The following is an 18353-nucleotide window of genomic DNA, read 5'->3' on the forward strand; positions in this document are numbered from 1 at the left end:
GAGGCAGAAGCCCCAGCCACAATGGAAATGGGTCTGAGATTCCTGGCCGGCTCAAGATAAGCCAGGCTGAGCTTGATGTGTAGGTGAATGGGAAGCAGGGGGAGAGCTCAGGGTTTGGCCAAGGCAGATGGGCAGCTTGGGTCTGGGGAGAGGCATATGGACTTTCCTGGGTTTCCCAGCTCCTTCTTCCAGACTCTGGAAACAGAAGCTGCTTAATGGGGGGGGGGGTACTCAGGCAGCTTGAGGGAGAGTGGATAAAGGGCATTGGGATCTCTTCCAAGGCCAACCCCTGGCCCTGGGCAGATATAGTCATTTCTTCCACCCTTCCCTTGAGAGGTTGGGAACACTGCCTCCCATGGAAGCTACACGTTCTGTGACCTGTAATCTCTGAATCAGTAAAATGGGCCAGCTGCCCTCCCCTCCACCCCACATCTCTGGAGGAAAGATCTGCCCTCCAAGAGCTCCCCTCCCCCATATATGGTGAGAGGCAGAGGCTTTTGAATGGGGCTATTGCAAAGTTTGGTCCTGGTGGAAACATGGCAGGTCCCCAGGTTGTGACCTGAACCAGAGGGTTCCCAAACATTGGGGTGAGTAGGCTTGTGGTGGCCCAGCTATCGGTAGAAGGATGATTGGAATGTCCTTGGAAGGCCTCCCTGCCTCTGCCTCTGGCAGGGGCTAAAGCCTGAAGGCTTGGGTGACTGGTACCTTGTAGCCCCAGGAGTGCCTGTGCCGGGCCGACAGACTTCCCTCCTGCTACCTGTCCTGCTCTGACAGCGATGGCCGGGCATTCCCCCAGCCCACCTGACCCACAGTGTTTCCTGAAGGGACGGAGCAAAGCTAGCTGGAAAGAAGGACTTCCTGCTCTTGATGGGACTGAGAGAGGGATTGGGGGACATTATCTTGCTCAGCTTCTATAATTTAGCATTACCACTGTGCTAAGTACTCTCATACACACAACAGCCTGCAGGGGGAGGTGCTCCCATTTTGTGAAGGAGGGTACTAAGGCTCAGGGAGAAGTTGCTTGTTCAAAGTCATCTAGGTAGTAAGTGGCAGAATAAAGATTTGCACCTGGGCAGAACTGTCTGAAGCTTGGACCTATATCCCTGGTCTCATTTTCTTCTTCCTTGAAGATGCAAGTAAAGAGGGAGGTGGGACTGAGTGCCTTTGCATCTACAGCAAGGGGGTGACCTTGGGGGAAACTGAGACACTAAGCTGGAATGTAGAGGGATGGGATAGGGACATTCCCATTCCGGATGTTGGCTGGTGGGAGAACGACACTGCTTCACTGCTTCTCTCGACAGACGATGCTCTAGACATCCTTTGCCAGATGGTCTTTTCCAGGGAAATCTGTTTTGAGTGGCATCTTATGTCTGGGGCTCTATATTTAGCCTGGCTCCTCACACAGGAGGATACACTCAGGCTGTCACCCCTCAAGGGGTGTTTGGGGGGAGGGGTGGACCTGGGCAGACCTGACTCCTTGCCACAGCTCAGGCAGAAGTGGGGCAGGGCCCATGTTCCTTCCAGCTCTGCTTCAGCCGAAGGCTGCCCTACTGGTCTCCCTGGGACCTGGCTGTTTCCTGCAGAGTCCTAGTCTTCCTAAGTGGGTTTGCTCATAGCTAAATTCACCTCTTTGGGGTCTGACCCTCTTTAGGTGGTGAGCCACTCCAGGTCTGTGTTTGCCTGGGCACCTAGTGACTCCAGCATCAAGCCCAGCTCAGCCCAGGCCCACAGCCCAGCTTGTGGGCTGCTGGAGTGGAGGGCTGCCACCCGCTCCTCCCAATCCTGCCTCATCAAGCCAGGCCCTGAGCTCCCCTGTTTGGAGTGTCTCACTCCACTCCCTTCCTTCCCCCCTAACTTTTGTCTTGTGAAACCTGATAGTACGGTGAACACCCACCTACTCCTATATACCCTTCACCTAGAGAACTAGATTTGCCAATTGTTGACATTTCGCCCATATTTTTTTCTCTCTCTATGAAACTTGTGAAAGTAAGTTGCAGGCATCATAACTCTTCACCACTAAGTACTTCAGCATGAATTCCTTGAAACAAGGACATTTTGCTACATAATGACTATACTATTAATATATCCAACAAATTTAATGATACAGTTTCACCGAATATGTAATCATGTTCGGATTTCTCTAATTGTCCCATAATGTCCTTTATAGCTGTTAAAATTTTCTTTTTTATCAAGCATCACACATTGCATTTGGTTTTATCTCTTTAGTATCCTTTAATCGGTAATTATTGCCCAGCTTTTTTTTTTTTAAGTCTTTGTGACATTGTCAATTTTAAAGAGCTCTGGTCAGTCCATTTTAGAATGTCCCACATTCTGCATTTGTGTTATTGCTTCCTCATGAGTAGATTCAGGTTAAACATTTTTTTGGCAAGAATATCCCATAGGTGATGCTGTGTCCTTCTCAGTGCATCCCATCAGGAAGCACATGTCATTAGCTTGTCCTTTAATAGATGGTGCTAAGTTAGGTCACTTGGCTAAGAAGTCCCTTTGTTTTAATCCCTTTGCCCTACTTCCAGAGTCTTCATCCACCTGGTCATCCACGCACCTGGTCAGCAAAACTGACTGAACCCCTACTTTAAACCATAGGCTGGGGAAGGATGCTTAAGCAGACATGATGGGGTCTTCAAGGAGTTCACGACCTCAGGGGTGGGAGTGGGGTGAGCCACAACTCAGGGGAGGTGCTGTTAGAGTGGGGAGAGGCCCAGAGAAAGCAGTATGGCACAAGGAGGGGAGAGGGGAGAGAGGGGGGCAAGACAGGAAGAAATGGGGTGGGATCTGGACACAGCTGGCCACCAGGAGCCACTGAAGGGTTTTTAAAAGGGCATTGATGGAGCAGATGAGTGCTAGAAAAGGTGTTCTGAGGAGGATGGAGTGGGATTGGCCAGGCTAGCATGGTGGGGAAAAGCCTGGTCCAGAGGCCATGATGGGGTCCAGCACAAGAGGCTGGGCACTGGATTTGGGCTGCTGCATGTGCTGCACAGAAGGATTGGAGTTGGTGGCGTGCTGGCCCTGCTGGGACTCGGGTGTGGCTGGTGGGGGTGGAGAATGGAGGGTGGAGTAAGGAGTGATCTAGGAGGCAGAACGGATGGGCACTGGGTCCAACTCGAGGTGGGGAGAGCTGTCATGCGATGGCCTAGGAAGGGTGATGGAGAATTCGGTTTTGAGTGTGTGAGTCTGAGGTGCTTTCCAGGTCAGAGGAACGTTGTGTGGGAAGCTCATTTCCCCAGCTTTTGGTGGTTCCTTGTGGCCACCCTCTCAGAAGCTCATTTTGGGAGGAGGGCAGAGGAAAAGCCATGCCCAACCCACAGCAGGGAACGGATGGTGGGCTTTCATGCACCAGCGGGGGAGGGATTTTGAGGAGGGGTCAGGGTGGCTGAGATGCAGATGCCACTGTAAAAGTCTGAATATTCCCTACCTTGCAGACCCCTTAACTACCTTTCCTCATTTTGCTTCTTCATTTTTCCTTGACAAAACCCCAACCCTGTTTAAATCCAACACCCGGCCCGCTCCACATCTGACCTGCGTAGCTGAACGGGGCTGAGATAAACCACTATCCCACCTGGTCTCACTTTAAGATCAAAACTGGGCACGTCAGGTGGGTCCTCAGTGCCATCCTGCAGTCCTGCCAAGGTCTCCAGTCCAGCCCCTCTCCCCCTACCTGATGACTATTTCACACTTTCTCTTCCTCCCTCTGCCCCAGCCTCTCTTCCCCAGTCCTCCCTCGCTATGATGACATTGCTTCCTACTTCTTTGAGAAAGTAAAAGCAATCAGAACTTCCTCAGACTCCCAGTGCTATATCCACCCATGTGCCAACATCTGCCCACTGCTCTGCCTTCCTCCAGTCACTGTGTGTGAAGAGTCCCTGCTCCTGGTGACGAGCACCCATCTACTTGCGCACTAGATCCTGTCCCCTTGCGCCTGTTTGAGGACGCTGCTCCAGCATGTGCCCCCTCTTACATTGTGGGTTTCCCCTCTACCAGATCATGCCATCAGCAGATATCTTGCTGTTCCTTCTCCTATCTTAAAAGATGGCTCTCTTGTCTTCTCCAGCCAGCTACCATTGCATTTCTCTGCTCCCCTTTACAACAAAACTCCCCAGAAGTGTTTTCTAGACTCGTCTCCCTCTCCTCCAACTCGCTCTGCACTTCACTCCGGTTGGGCTTTCACTCCCTTCCACTTCACTGACTGCTTTTCTCAAGGTCACCAGTGACCTCCATGTTGCTATACCCAGTAGCCCAATAGCCAATTCTCCGTCCTCGTCTGTGGCATTTGACACATTCAGACCCTCCCTCTTCCTTGAAAAATTCCTTGACCTCTAGGACATCCATTCTCCTGTTTTCCTCCAACCTCATGGGTTGCTCCTTCTCCCCTACCCCACCTTTTAATATTTTTTTTTAAATTGGGGAATGTTGGGGAATAGTGTGTTTTTCCAGGGCCCAACTCCAAGTCAAGTCATTGTCCTTCAATCTAGTTGTGGAGGGCGCAGCTCAGCTCCTGTCCAGTCACTGTTTTCAACCTTTAGTTGCCGGGGGCGCAGCCCACCATCCCATACGGGAATTGAACCTGCAACCTTGTTAAGAGCTCCCGCTCTAACCAACTGAGCCATCCGTCCGCCCCTCCCCCCCACCTCTTAGTTTTGAAGTGCCCCAGGACTCAACCCTTGCCCGGCTGGTCTTCCTTATCCAGTCCTGTGGCTCGAAACACCACCTACCTGCTGCCAGCTCCCAAATTTAGATCCCAAATTTTGACCTCTCTTCTGAGCTCCAGTAGCCTGCTCAGCACCTCAGCAGTGATGTCTTCTAGACACCTCACACTCAGCTTGTCCAGAGCTGAGCTCTCAGTCTTTCTCAAACCTGCTCAGCCAGGCTTCCTTTTCTCAGGAATGGCAACTCAATGCTTCTAGGTGCTCAGGGCCCAAATGCTGGTGTCATCCTGACTCTTTCTTTCTCTCCTACCCCATGACTGTCCACCAAGGGATGAGTCTTTTACCAGTGACCACATCTCCCATCAATGGGCTAGGGCTGAATAGGAGGGACAGTTTTAGAGACGGGGACACAGGGAGGTGATAGTGGAGTGGCCCAGCCTGGTACCTTTCACACCTGCTTGCTTTGTACTACATGCTGCTGGCCCTCAACCAGCCCTAAGGAGACCACAACCTTTGTCAGACCTTGTGCTGAACCCAAAGCAGAAACAGGAGAGGACAGGGAAAGAGGAGGGGAAGCGGGGACGGGGACACAGCAAAGGAGAGGTTAAGTGGAGCTACATAATCAAGCGGTTGGGGAGGAATATCACAGGGGAGGAGGCAGAGAGGAAGAGAGGCTTTCTTAGGAGCGGGTGGACAGACAATGTGAGAGTACCTGGTAAGTGAAAATTGGGCAGGGAGAAGGGAGGGTGAAATTTCTTAGTTCCTATCTCCTGGCTGTGGAAGCAGACGGGGGAGGCTGCTCATAGTTTGAGCCCTTTGGGGACTGCCCCCCCTAGGTGTTTTAGGCAAGCAGGGTTGCTTGGGAGGAGTTGCACTTGGTCAGTCCATTGTAGTTGTTGGGGTTCAACTCTCAATCCATAGGCTCATGGGTCAAATGTAGCTCAAGAAGCAGAATGAGTCCCAGGTGCCCTCTGGAGCTCCAGGAAAACAGAACAGTAGCCAGTCACTACATCTGAACAGCCTAGTCCTTTGTGGTCCCGGATAACTGAGGGCTCACCCTGTAGGGAAGTCAGCGGGGTTAGTCACCAGCTATAAACATGATTTGGGATTTGATAGCAGACATTGTGAATTTCATCAGTGTTGAGGGCTCTCCAAACCAGCATGCAGAAGTATGCAAATGCTAAGCAAATGAAGGTGCCAAGTGGCTGGGGGGTGGGGAGAGAAGCAAGCCAGGAGATGTCAAGGGATGTCCTTTGCAGAGAGAGGCCCAGGGGCCCTTGAAGTTCCCAGCAGGCTGTGGGGCACATGCAGATAGGATGCAAATGTGCACCCAGCCCCCAGGGACCTCTGCCTGACCATGAGAACAGTGGAGGCTTTTCAGATCCCCACAACGCAAGGCAAAGCTGGTTCCTCAGGGGCCAAAATGAGAGGAGGAAAGCAGGGTGGTGCTGGGCTCCCTAATGACCCCAGTTGGCACCACCTGAAGGGGATAGGTGCCTTTTAAGGGAGGCCCAGACCCGCGGTCCTTGCCCAGCACCTGGTGTGGCTCTTGTATCTTGAGATGGTAAGCTAGGAGGGTGCCTGGCCTGGGGTGGGAGTGTTGGTGGGGCCAGGACTATAGGGTACTCACCTGCCTCAGGAAAGGGTGGGGCACTCTCTCTGGCCCACCCCCCTGCCTCCTCCCCTGCTCCCAGGAGCTTCCTCTGACTCCGCCCCCAGGCTGGGCCTCTGAAGCCCCTGCCTGAGAAAGAAGAAATGTCTGCTGGGGCCCACTGAATGTCCGGTGCCGCCTGCCCTCCTATGCTGCTCTCCTATGCATTCCACCCCCAGTGTGGGCAGCCAGCCCATTCCCCTGCAGACCTGAGACAGGATTCTGGGAAGCAGGAGCCACTGCTCTTCCCTGAGCACTTGTGGCCAGCTCTGAGCTGAGCATTGCACCCACGCCGTCTCCTTTGTCCTCACTGCAGTCCTGTGAGGCAGATGCTGTGAGCACTCCCCATTTTACACGGGAGGATGCTGAGACTCAGAGAGGTGGGCAACTTTCCTGAGGTGACACAGCTTGTGGGTCGCAGAGCTGGGGTTTGAAACAAGGTCTTTCTGATTGCACAGTTGGGGCACTGACTCACTACCTTGACTGTCCCCGGGGGAGGCACTTATTGCTGCACAAGCTGGGAAGACCAAGTGGGTGAGGAGGGATGAGGGTCACTCTTGGGAACCGAGGCAGGGAGGTTCCCACGTCTCTGGGGTAGACATCCCCTCCATATTGTCATAGGCAGCTCCCTGCCACGGGCAGTTGGGACCTTGAGGAGGTACATGCCCAGGCTGATCTGTGCCTGGGGAGGGTGCTCAGAACTCTGGGATGGCAGGAAAGTCCTGACCTCTGCACTCCTTGGCTGGAGAGGCTGGAGGGGGAGCATGGTGAACTGTGTGATTCCGTGATCCCCACCGATGGGGCTCCTGTCAGCTTCTGCTGCCCATGCTGCCTGGGGCTCAGCAGGTTCCTGTGGGGTCCTGGCGTGCCCACGAGTGGTGTGGGCACAGCTGGCTAAGCTCTGTTCTGAGCACCTACTGATCACTGATCTCTCTTCACTGATCATCTTATTTAACTGTTCATAGGTGTGTACTTTTGTTTTCGTGTGTGTGTGAAGATCTCAGCCCATGTGCTAAAATCTGGGTGAGCTAGGGACTCAGGGTGGCAGGCGTTTTGGGGAAAGGCAGTGGGACCCATGGGGATGTTTGAGTGGGTTCTCAGTGGGCAGAGAATAGGTCTGAGAATGAAAGGTTTTCAGCGTTTTCCCGCCTCCCCCACCCCAAGTAGCCCTCATGGAACTTTCTCTGAGTGTCCAGTGTCAGAGGTCCTTGGGGGTTTTCCAGGTTGGGGTTCATGCCCAGAGCCTATGGATGGGCTTTAGAGGTCCTTGAGCATCTCAAAAAGTACTCAAAATATACACATATGTCACAGTTTGAACTGCTGCATCAGATGCTCAAAGAGGTCCAAGACTTAGAAACGGTTAGGGGTCCCTGGTGCACATGGGAGGTGAGAAACCCGAGTACCCTGGCTCCCAGCCCTGCTCCTCGGGGCAGTTGTGGCTTCAGCGTGGCCTCTACACTGACATTCCAGAATTATTTTCTCTGGTGCCAGCCCCCTCCACATACCTTGCCTGGGCGCCAAACACCCCTGCAAATCCCACAGGCTCTTAGATTTTGCCTGTCCTAGGTAGTGTTCAGCACCATGGTTCCCCATCCCAGCTCTGCCTCCTGCACCCCCATTTCTACCAAGTGGGCCTGTGTGCCCCGATCTTCTCCCAAACCCAGCCAGACACCTGATGCCATTGGGTGTGGCAGTGGTCAGTGTGGGTGCCTGTCTTTCCCACCCCCACCCTAGCCTGAAGCATTGGGTTGTCCCTTCCCTGCCCCTGGCTTCTCCCAAAGCAGAATGGTTTCTACCCCAGATGCTCAGTGATGTAGGTCTCACTGCTCTGAACCTGGCCCCTAGGCCTGTAGGCTCCTTGTTTCTACCTGACCACCCAAGGGGCTTGCCTTCTGAGTGTTTGCCCAGTTCCCTCTGTGTGTATGCATGTGTGCATGTGTGCATGTGTGTATACACTCACCAATGCCGGTACTATATGCTTGTTCACAGACATGCACACTAGCGCCTGCATCCACCTTCCCCTCTGTCTTATAGAGCAAGTTGGGCTCCGGAGCCCTCCCTGCTGGGCCCTTCCTCTGGCCCTTTCCTTGGGCTTCCCACAGTCCCTGGCTTGGATCCCGGTATGGAAGGCACTGTACCAGGCTATCCCTACGACAGTCCAGCATCGTTCCAAGTGACCCTCAGCATGTTCCTCAGCCTCTCAGCCTCTGCCTAAAACAGGGCTGATGATCATTTCCAAATATTTCAAAAGTGCTCACTGTTTGCCAGGAACCATGCTAGGCTCCACGGGAGACAACAGTGAACATGACATAGTCCCTACCCCCACCTAGAACTTACATTCTAAGAAGGGAAATGGGCAGGAAGTAAGCAAAGAACTAGAAAAGGAGGTTTCAGTTCTGCTAAGTGATGCTTAGCAGATATGCTGCGTTATGGAGGTGTGTGAGAGAGTGCCGGGTGGTCGGAGAGACCTCTTCTGAGTGACAGAAGAGGCAGTCATTTAAAGATCTAGGGGAAGAGCATTCTAGGCCAAGGGTACAGCTGGTGCAAAGGCCCTGAGGTGGGAATGAGCTCAGGGAGCAGAAAGAAGGCCACGTGGCTGATGGGGTGGGGGATGGGGAGAGGGCAGTGAACCAGTTCAGGCAAGGCCTTTTTAGGCCATGCTGAGAAGACCAGATTCTAACTGAAAGGTATGGGAGCTCTTGGAGGGTTATGAGGGAGGGAAGGATGTGATGTAATTTGTGTTTCCACAGCTCGCTCCAGCTGCCATAGGGAGAGTGGGGAGGGGGACATGGTTGTCTCAGAAGCAGCTGAGACCCAAAAAGTGGCTGGCGTGGCATGTAGCCCTGGCCCTGCCAGAGTTCCACTATCATCATGGGCCCCATCTTGGTTGGTGCTGAAAAAGAGGCTGCTGAGACCAAGGTCATCCCAAGGGCAGTACTTAGTTGGAGCCACTCTCTGGAACAGGGTCTGGTTCAGGCAAAGAGAGGATGCAGAGGACCCGTCCACTGCCAGCCTGTCATTTATAGGCGTCTCCTTGGGATAGGTGCCCGTGGCCCAGCTGTGCCCACCTCCCCTGCTCTTGCTAGCAGGGCTGGAAGTGGGCAGGCTCACTGCTTTGGGTGGACTCTCCTGGTTGAGATTTGAGCCCTTGATCTCATGGGAGGGTCTGATGGAGGGCCTGGGAAACTGGGTGCTCATTCTGTACCTCCAGCCCATCCAGGTGCAGAATGAGGTTACTCCTGAGTTCTAGAGTCAGTTACTTGCTATGTGACCTCAGGCAAAGCCTTTCCTGGTTCTGTGCCTCAGTCTCCCCATTTGTCAAATGTAGTGGTAGAAAGAGTGGACCATAGTTGTCTTTTTCCTTGACCTCTGTAGAGAGTTTGTTTTTCCTTGGATTTCAGCTCTCTCAGCATTCATGACTTTAAGTTTTCTCACCAGCCCTCTTCTGGGGAAGGGGAGCAGAGGTGATATCCCCATTCTTCAGCTGGGTCCACGAAGGCCAGAAGGGACAGTGATGAGTCCCGGGGCACATGGTGGTTCATAGTGAGGACGTGGGGCATTTTTTCCCACCTCTGCCCTGAAGCTCCCCTTCATGTACCCCTCTCTTGGGCTCATTAAGTGTGTGTTGTGGGGGGGTTCTGGCTCAACTATTTCTGGGCTCAGCTGGCCTCTAGCCCAGGCAGGGACTCTGGGTTCCCTGCCCAGAGTGGAGCTTAATGCTACCCCTTGTTTGCCTACCCCCAGAAGCTGAGGACATGGCCCAGTGCCCAGTGTTGGCAGAACCTCCATGCCATCCCATTCCCAACTGCAGGAGGATATGGCAGGGCAGGTAGGGCAGGAGCCAGCTGCTAGAATTTGGGGAGTGACATAGGGGCCTTCCTCTTGGGGTCCTTGACTTGTCCATACCCTGGTGTTGGGGCTGGTGCTTTGGGGCTGGCATAGACTCAGCAGCAGGTGAAGCCATTTATGCTTTCTTTCTTTCTTTCTTTTTTGCTTTCTTTTTTTAAAAATAATTTTTTTAAATTGGGGAACTGTGTGTTTTTCCCCCATCGAGTTTTCGGGGGTGCTCCTTGACCTCCTTCCCCCATCGAGTTGTGGGGGGTGACCTTGACCTCAGCACCAGGTCAAGTCGTTATCTTCAGTCAAGGAGGGCACAGCTCACTGGCCCATGTGGGAATCGAACCAGTGACCTTGGTGTTATGAGCACTGAGCTCTAACCACTGAGCAAACTGGCCACCCACTGGTGGCTCAGCTCTAAGCTCAAGCCATTGTTTTCAATTTAGTTGTGGAGGGTGCAGCTCACTGGCTTATGTGGGTATTGAACCGGCGACCCTGGTGTTATGAGCACTGTGCTCTAACCACTGAGCAAATCGGCCTCCCCATTCCGCTATGCTTTCAAATCCCAGGCTTCACTGGGAGCTCAGGCAGAGCCCTGACCAAAGGGGAGGCACCCCATGGGCTCAGACTCCATGTGTGGGTGTAGGAGCTTGAGGCACCCTGGTGGAATGGGGTGAAGCCCTGTGCCCCAGATCCAATGCTCATCCAGGCTCCTGGGCTAGAAAGCAGGCCAGAGGACGAGAATGCAGGAAACAGGCCAGAGAGCCCCACTCTCCCTCCGCTGTCCTTTCTCAGTGCTCTCCCGCCCTCAAGGATCCTCAGCTGAGGAGGTGACCTATTCTTTCCCTCCTCAGAGTGCACAGGGGACAGAGTGAAATAGCAGCAAGGATTTAGGGCAGACTGGAAAGAATCCCTCCCTCAGGGCTGAGCCCCTTGAGGCCCCCGGTGTTCTAGGATCAGGCCCAGATATCCTACAACTTGGCTCTCCAGACTTTTTTTTTAAATCTATGAAAGTATTTTTTTAAAAGTAAGATCTATGCTCACACAATCTTCAGAACTCTAGGAGGTGACACTCAGGGTGGGTGGGCTGGGGGCCCAGATGCCTGCCTGTCGTGCCCTCTTCTCTTTCACTCTATGTTTGAAAACAGGTTAAATGAATCTTTAGTGGTCTTGTGGTGGCAGAGCTCCCCTCAAGGGCCTGAAGCCCCCAGAAAAGTAGACTCACCTTCCTCTCCGGTCCTGGCCTTGTCTCTAAATGGGAAGGAAGTTCCCCATGGAGCGTAATTCAGTGTTTCCCAAACTTGTCTTATTATTAGATAATATTACTTATATCCATTCCCTGTAGATTATGGTTCAGGAGGTCTTGGGGAGGGCCTTATTTATTATCTGTAATTTAACGAGTCCCTCAGGTGACGCTTATGACCAGGCAACTATAGGCAGTATAGGGAAATCCTATACCTGCAGCTTATTCTGCTGCAGCCTAGAAGGCTGGCCAGTTCCTCTCCTCCTTCAACCTTTCTTGAGCCACTAGCACCCCTTTTCCAGAGGAGAGTGAGGGTGCTGGGGGAAGCTGAGGCCTGAAGAGGAGAGGAAGCAAGTTGTTTGGAGGGGCTGGTGGCAGAGGTCACTGGGGAGGGAGTGGGGGGATGGAAATAGCCTAGACTTGGTGGGGCCAGGGGCAGAGAGGGATGAGGAGAGAGCCAGAACACAGCCAATTACATCTGCCCTCCCACCTAGGATTAGATTGGGTAGGAAGCTTCTGGGAAATGTGGGCTGGCTCGGATCTGTTTTTAAAGGGGGTGGGGGGTGGAAATGGTAGGTAAAATGGATCTCCTCATTTTACAGAGGAGAAACAGACCCAGAGCAGGGCAGAGGGAGAGGGGGGTTGGCCTGCATGGGGCAGTGAGGAGGCCCGACCTAGACCCATGCGACGTCACACAGAGTTGGGCAGAGCAGGACCTGACTCCCTTTTGCATTGCTCTCCCCAGAATGCCCCATGGCAGCCTCCTCATGAGTCCCTCCTTGGATCTGGGCGAATTTCGGGCCCAGTGTGGAGGAGAACCCGAGGCACCCTCCTCTTTCCTCTTCCAACAGTCAGTGCTTTGGGCTCTGGGCATCAGAGGCAGCCTCGCTCTCCGGGTGGCGCCACACCCGCCCAGCACCCTGGACAGCGCCTCACGCTGGGCCACCGGATAGCCGCCTCCCGGGCCTCATGTTGGCTTCTCTGGGGTAGCCTCTGTTTTGCTAGAGCTGCACTTCTGTTGACTTCCTTGCTTTCTCTCTTAACCGTCCCTCTAAAGGCAGCCCCCAGCCCAGTACCCTCCATTCAACACAGATTCACTCTTGTCTGGCTCCTGGTGCCAGGGTGAGAGAACGTGGAAAGAGGCAAGTGGGCTGGCTAACTGCTGTCAGCCTGGGGTTTGTCTCCATCACTCACCAGTGCGAGAGGAAGGGGGCTTGGAGGAGTCCTGGACCACAGTCTCTTGCAGCCTGGATCTTCCTCAGAGGGCTTTGGTGAATTCTGGAGGGCACAACAGAGACCCATAAGAGGTAACAGGGAAGGCAGGACTGGGGCACATGTAGTGGCTGGAGGTGAGGGGAGAGGTGAGTGTGGCTGGCCTGAGCAGGGCATTGTGAACACCATGGCCTGAACCCAGACTCCAGCCAGGAGGTCCTGGGGAGGTCATCCTTCTCTCCCCAGGCAGGCTGCCTGGTGTTGGTTCTGCTGGGCCTCAGCACCCCCAGCACCTGCCTGTCTGATTCACCCCTTTATCTCTCCATCTGCTCCCAGGTCGAGTGGAGTCCCAGGAGCTTCCAGCACTGGGCGGAAGCATTGCCTGCCATGGATGAGGATAAGCTCCCATCTGTACTACCTGGGGGAGATGGTGCCACTTGGGACCCCAGCCTGGAGCCTGAAGAGGAGCCTGGGGTCCAGAATGGAATGCCAGCCAGTGAGGACCTGAATAGCAGCCACAACAGCACAGGACATGAGATAAGGGGCACCCTGACGGACACTGAGGAGCCCACCAAGGGCCCAGACATGGCCCTCCACAGCCTCAGCCTTGGTCTCTCCCTCACCAATGGCCTAGCCCTGGGGCCAGACTTGAACATTCTGGCAGATTCTACAGAGGCTAGACCCTGGAGGGCTGGTGCGCTGGTGGAAGGGGATGATGCTTCCAGGAGCCTTTGTCCAGACACTGAGGACTCTCAGCTGGGGTAAGTGGGTGTCTTGGGATAGGGGCTCACCATGCTTGGCGGCTCTCATGTTATGTGGCCTAGGCCTAGCCAATTAGCCTCTCTAGTTCTTGTTTTTCTCATCCATAAAATGGGAACTTCATGTCCCTTTTTGCCTAGCTTCTGCGTGTTGGGAAAATAGAGCTATGAGATTTCAAAGGCCAGCAGGCCTGTTGTGCCCCCCCACCCTCAGTTCCCCAAGTCATCATGGGCTGTTTCTATTTGGGGCTGGAGGGTCATACCCCTTCAATCCCAGGCTGGACATTAGAGTTCCTTGATGTGGAAGGTCATCTGGTCTGCCTCTCTGCTTCCTCTCCCAATTCTGCGACTGACCTCAGGAGAGTAGACTTTGTGGGTTAATCCCTATCAGCTACCCTGCCTGGCACTGGAAGTTCTACCAGGAATCTCCCTTCAGTCCTGCTTATTGGAGTTGCAACCCCACTTCTATTATCCTCAGCCAGAGGTGGAGAGACCCCGTGTCTTGGAGGTGTCATTTGGACAAGGAGGGTGGGATGGGGCAGAGGAATGTCTAAAAGACCCCAGGGTGGGCTGAAAAAAGACAGCATGTAGAAGTGTTAGTGTGCACAGCTGTAGGCCCAGGCCTGGACAGGCAGGCGTACAGGAGGTGTGTGAGTGTGTGCGTGGGGGACGTGCCTGGCCTGGGTGTTGGTGTGTGTGCAGGGAGGTGCGAGCATGTTGGTGCCCATGAGTCTGTATGGTTGGGGTGGGGAGTGTGTGTGTGCCTGGCCTGCGCATGTGTGGGTGGGTGCACTTTTGAGTCTGCATGTGGGTGTGTAGGGCTGCATGTGCCTAGGTCTCTGTGGGTAGGAATGTGATTACGCCTGTGGATGCTGTGGCCATAAGGACATTTCCATCCACGTGGCTCCTAGGGTGCCACCTGGCTGGCAGTGGGGTGTGGGCGGGGGGCTGGGCTTCTCAGAGCACATTGTTTGCATTTAAGCGGCATATTTATTTGGGGTGGCTAAAGGTGGGGGCACATGGATGCTGGGATGGTAGTCTTCAAGCCCCTTCAAGAGAGCCATCCCTCAGTTCTGTTCAGATGCTTGAAAGGGTGGGAGATGGTGGGTGTGTGTGGGACCATCCACGGCTCTGACAATGAGGTGAGAGCTCCCCAGGGGCAGGCTCTATATTATTGCTCAGGTGTCTCCAGGACCCAGCACAGCCCTGGCAGAGGTGCCTTTGCTGGGTGGACTTGGGTGTGTGCTCTGTGACTCTTCTCTTCCGTCTCCTCCTCTTGGAGGTCAGTAGAGGCAACTCCACTCCAGCCCCCTGCAAAGCATCCTGCCGTCTTTTAGATTTCTGCCCACCTCCCACTTCTTTTTCTGGAAGGAGTCTCAGCTCCTTCTGGGACTGGGATGAAAGACAGCCTTTTCTCTCTCAGGTCAGTATGTTTCTCCAGGAAACACACCGGGACCAAATCTTAAACACTGGGGGCTCCAAGGAGCTGTTTGAGGGGAAGGGACACTTGCTAGTCCTCTGAATACAGCTCAGCCTCTGCTAGGCAGCGGGGCCTGGGGCAGAAGCTGGGCATAGCCACATCCTCAGGGGGAGAGAAGGGTGCGCTTCTTTGCAAATGATGGGCCTTGATTTATCTGAAATGAGCAGGTCTCAGCCTGCTTCTCTCTTTGTCTGTGTCTCTTCCTCTTGCTTTCTGTGTTTCTTTGTCTCTCTTTAGCTCTATTACTCTCTGTCTCTCCTATTCTGTCTCCCTGTTTCTGTTTCTTATGCTTTCTGTATCTCTCTTTTTCTGTCTTTTTTGTCACTGTCTTCTTTCTCTCTCTCTGTCTCTGTCTCTCTGTCTCTCTCTGTCCCTGTCTCTCTCTCTCTCATTGTCTTCTTTCTCTCTCTTTCTCTCCCTCCCTCCCTCCCCTTCTCTCTTGTCTCTCTCTCAGTCTCGCACTCCCTCAGTCTCTCTCCTTTTCCTTCCTGGACCTCCCTGCTGACCTGTGCAGCTCCTCAGTGGTTACCAGTCTTCCAGGATGCTTCAGTTCACTTGTGTGTGATGCTCTGTTCAGGGTGCTGGGGATACATCAGTGAGCAGAACATACAAAAATTCCTACTTTCATAGAGCTTATGGCCTAGTGGGGAGACACATAATAAATCATAAAATAATAAGTTACTGTGTAGTATGTTAGAAGGGGATAAGTGCTTTGGAAAAAATAAAGTAGGGAAAGGGGCTAGGGTGTCTGGGGGCAGGTCCCAGTTATAAATAGGGCAGCCAAGGCAGACCTCATCGAGAAAGGGATGAGGAAAGAGGCTTCATCCTGAGGGAAGAACACTCTGGGCAGAGGGAACAGCCAGTGCAAAGGCCTCTTATGGCGGCAGCGTAGGGCCCCTTAAGGGCTTAGGCAGTGTGGTGGGCCACAGGGCTACAGCATCTGTTCATTCACCCAGTGCCCCCTGTAGCAAGGTTTACTGAATACTTGCTGTGTGCTGGGAACTTCTGGCCGTGTGTGTGTGTGTGTGTGTGTGTGTGTAGTGGTGGGGGGGAGGCTGGGACACAGATGAAAACAGGGGAACAACAAGAATACCACAACCTGATAGGGGCTGGGAGAACACGAGGAGCTACCCTGAGGGTGGAGAATAATGAGAGGGGCCAGTGTGGTGGGTGGTGTGGGCCTGCCACCCTCAGTTTCTCTGAGGAGGTGACATTAAGGCAAAACCTGAGAGCCAGAATGTGGGTGGCCAAACTAAGAACCTCCCAGGCTGTGGGGACAGCAAAATTATGACCCCATGTGACACTAGTTGTGATAAGGGGAGCAGCCGCCTAGGCCAGGCTGGAGGAAGAGGCCTGACATTCATTTACCTATGGCTACTATGGGCCAGGCACAGGTTTGGCACTGGGGGACGAGCCATGTCTGTCCGCTGCTGTACCCCAGTACCCAGCCCAGCATCTGGCACCTAGTGCTCAGCAAGTATTGGCTGAAAGAATAAATTGGACGCAATCCATGCCTGCTCCCTGTCCCCTGGGGAGCTACCAGGCACAGATTTGTGTGGTGCCAACACCGGTAATGTGCTGGGGGACATCCTGGCAGGATGCTGACTGTGCCTTGCATCCCGCAGGCTGGGTGGCCCTGGAGAGCCAGATGTGCGGGACGGCTTCAGCGCCACCTTTGAGAAGATTGTGGAGTCGGAGCTGCTGCGAGGCACCCAGTATAGCAGCCTGGACTCCCTAGACGTGCTGAGCCTCACCGACGAGAGCGACAGCTGCGTCAGTTTTGAGGCCCCCCTCACACCCCTCATCCAGCAGCGGGCCCGTGACAGCCCTGAGCCAGGGGCTGGCTTGGGCATTGGGGATCTGGGGACCCAGGGGGACATGGGAGCAGCTGGCGGTGATGGGGAGCTGGGCAGCCCCCTGCGACGCTCCATCTCCAGCAGCCGCTCAGAGAATGTGTTGAGCCGCCTGTCTCTCATGGCCATGCCCAATGGCTTCCATGAAGATGGATCCCGGGGCCAGGGCGGGGACGAGGAGGAAGAGGACGAGGAGGAGGAGGAAGACACAGACAAGTTGCTGAACTCGGCCAGGTGAGGCAGGGCCCAGGCTGGGAGTTGGGAGAACCATTGAGCAGATGAGGAAACCGACTCAGAGGAGGCAAAGCAAGTGAGGGCAACGCTGTGCCCAGAGTGAACAGCCCTCTCCAAGGTCATTGTGTTCTTCCTCTGCCTCCAGACTTCCCACCCCAGTCCTGAGGGTCCATTCTGCCCTTCCAGGCCTTTCCGGCCATGTGGGGCCGGGGAGCTGTGCCCGTGGGTTTGTGGAGCGTCTGATGATGGGGCTCTTCTAAAAGTCTGACTCGATCCCCTCCTGATTCAGTGGAGCCTCTTTCTTTGCTCTGGTGGGATTTCAGAGATCTGGGGAGACCTTTCAGCTGCTTCCCCTCGCCTCTGACCCAGGGCCTCTGAGCCCCTCCTTTCCACCCCCACTTTCCCTCCGCAGCGACCCCAGCCTAAAGGATGGCCTGTCCGACTCAGACTCAGAGCTGAGCAGCTCGGAGGGGCTGGAGCCTGGTAGCACAGACACGCTGGCCAACGGGTGCCAGGGTGTCAGTGAAGCTGCTCGCCGGCTGGCTCGCCGCCTCTACCATCTCGAGGGCTTCCAGCGCTGTGACGTTGCCCGGCAGCTGGGCAAGAAGTGAGTTCTCCCTCCTGCACCTCCCGACCCCAGGAAAGCCTGGTATCTTCCTCAGCCTGAGGGGGTATGGGTGACTTCTATCAGGGGTGCCTGGTGCTTGGGGGCTCCCAACAGTCCCCAAGAACTCCTCCTCCTGCCACTGTCCTCATTCCTGGCCTTGCCCTAAATCTGTTTCTTTTCTGGGCTGCCCATGCTCTCAGGGAGGGGAGGTGGTGGCAGCACTGCCCCTTGGGATTGGAGGAGTGGGATGTGGCACGTGGTTACGGGGCCACGATGGATAGTAGTGAGGTTAGCGCAGCTCGGTGGGGTCTAGTGGCCCACCTAATGGGTCCAGGAAGAGGAGAATCTGGGCCTGGGTTGGGAATGCCTGGGACCTGGGAGCTGGGGGCAGGGGTCCTGGTCTCCGTTAAGCCCCACTCACTGTCTCTTGGGACTGGCTAAAGGGGCTGAACCCACCAAAGCACAAGCCCTGGCCTTTGGAGTGGGGAAAAGGGAAGTAGCCAGATGAGAGTCCTGAGGGGTTTCGGGGTCGGGCAAGGACCGTGAGGCTGAGGAAATTGGCTGGTGTATCCTGAGCATCTCTGACCATCAGCGTGTCCGCCTGCCTTTGCCCTTTCTCCAGAGTGCCTCCCAACACCCACATTAAGGCTCTGAGGTGTGTAGAAGCAGGCCTAGCTCACAGGCTAACAGGGACAGTTCAGACCGCTTCGGCCACAGGAAGGTGCTGAGGTTGGCTATGCTTCTGGATCCCTCTCTCTTTCTTCCTCCTGTGTCCTCCACCATCTACAGCATTCACGCCACTCCTGCCCTTGTC

General features: G+C 54.5%; 1 protein-coding gene across 6 annotated transcripts in view; it reads left to right on the forward strand.

Moving 5' to 3' along the window:
• Positions 1–18353, forward strand: part of PSD2 (pleckstrin and Sec7 domain containing 2) — a 73774-nt gene that overhangs the window by 28695 nt on the left and 26726 nt on the right. For 4 of the 6 annotated variants that reach the window (XM_074313619.1, XM_074313618.1, XM_019740370.2 and 1 more), the window contains 3 exons: positions 12944–13368; positions 16471–16932; positions 17345–17539. In XM_074313619.1, the coding sequence (XP_074169720.1) occupies positions 12995–13368; positions 16471–16932; positions 17345–17539 (1031 nt within the window). In that variant the 5' untranslated portion in view covers positions 12944–12994. Of the gene's footprint in view, positions 1–58; positions 80–12552; positions 12703–12943; positions 13369–16470; positions 16933–17344; positions 17540–18353 lie in introns of those variants that run through there. The other 2 variants (XM_074313622.1, XM_074313621.1) reach the window with 2 other exon arrangements.

The sequence above is a fragment of the Rhinolophus sinicus genome, linkage group LG10, assembly GCF_036562045.2.
Source record: "Rhinolophus sinicus isolate RSC01 linkage group LG10, ASM3656204v1, whole genome shotgun sequence".
Classification (NCBI taxonomy): Eukaryota; Metazoa; Chordata; class Mammalia; order Chiroptera; family Rhinolophidae; genus Rhinolophus; species Rhinolophus sinicus.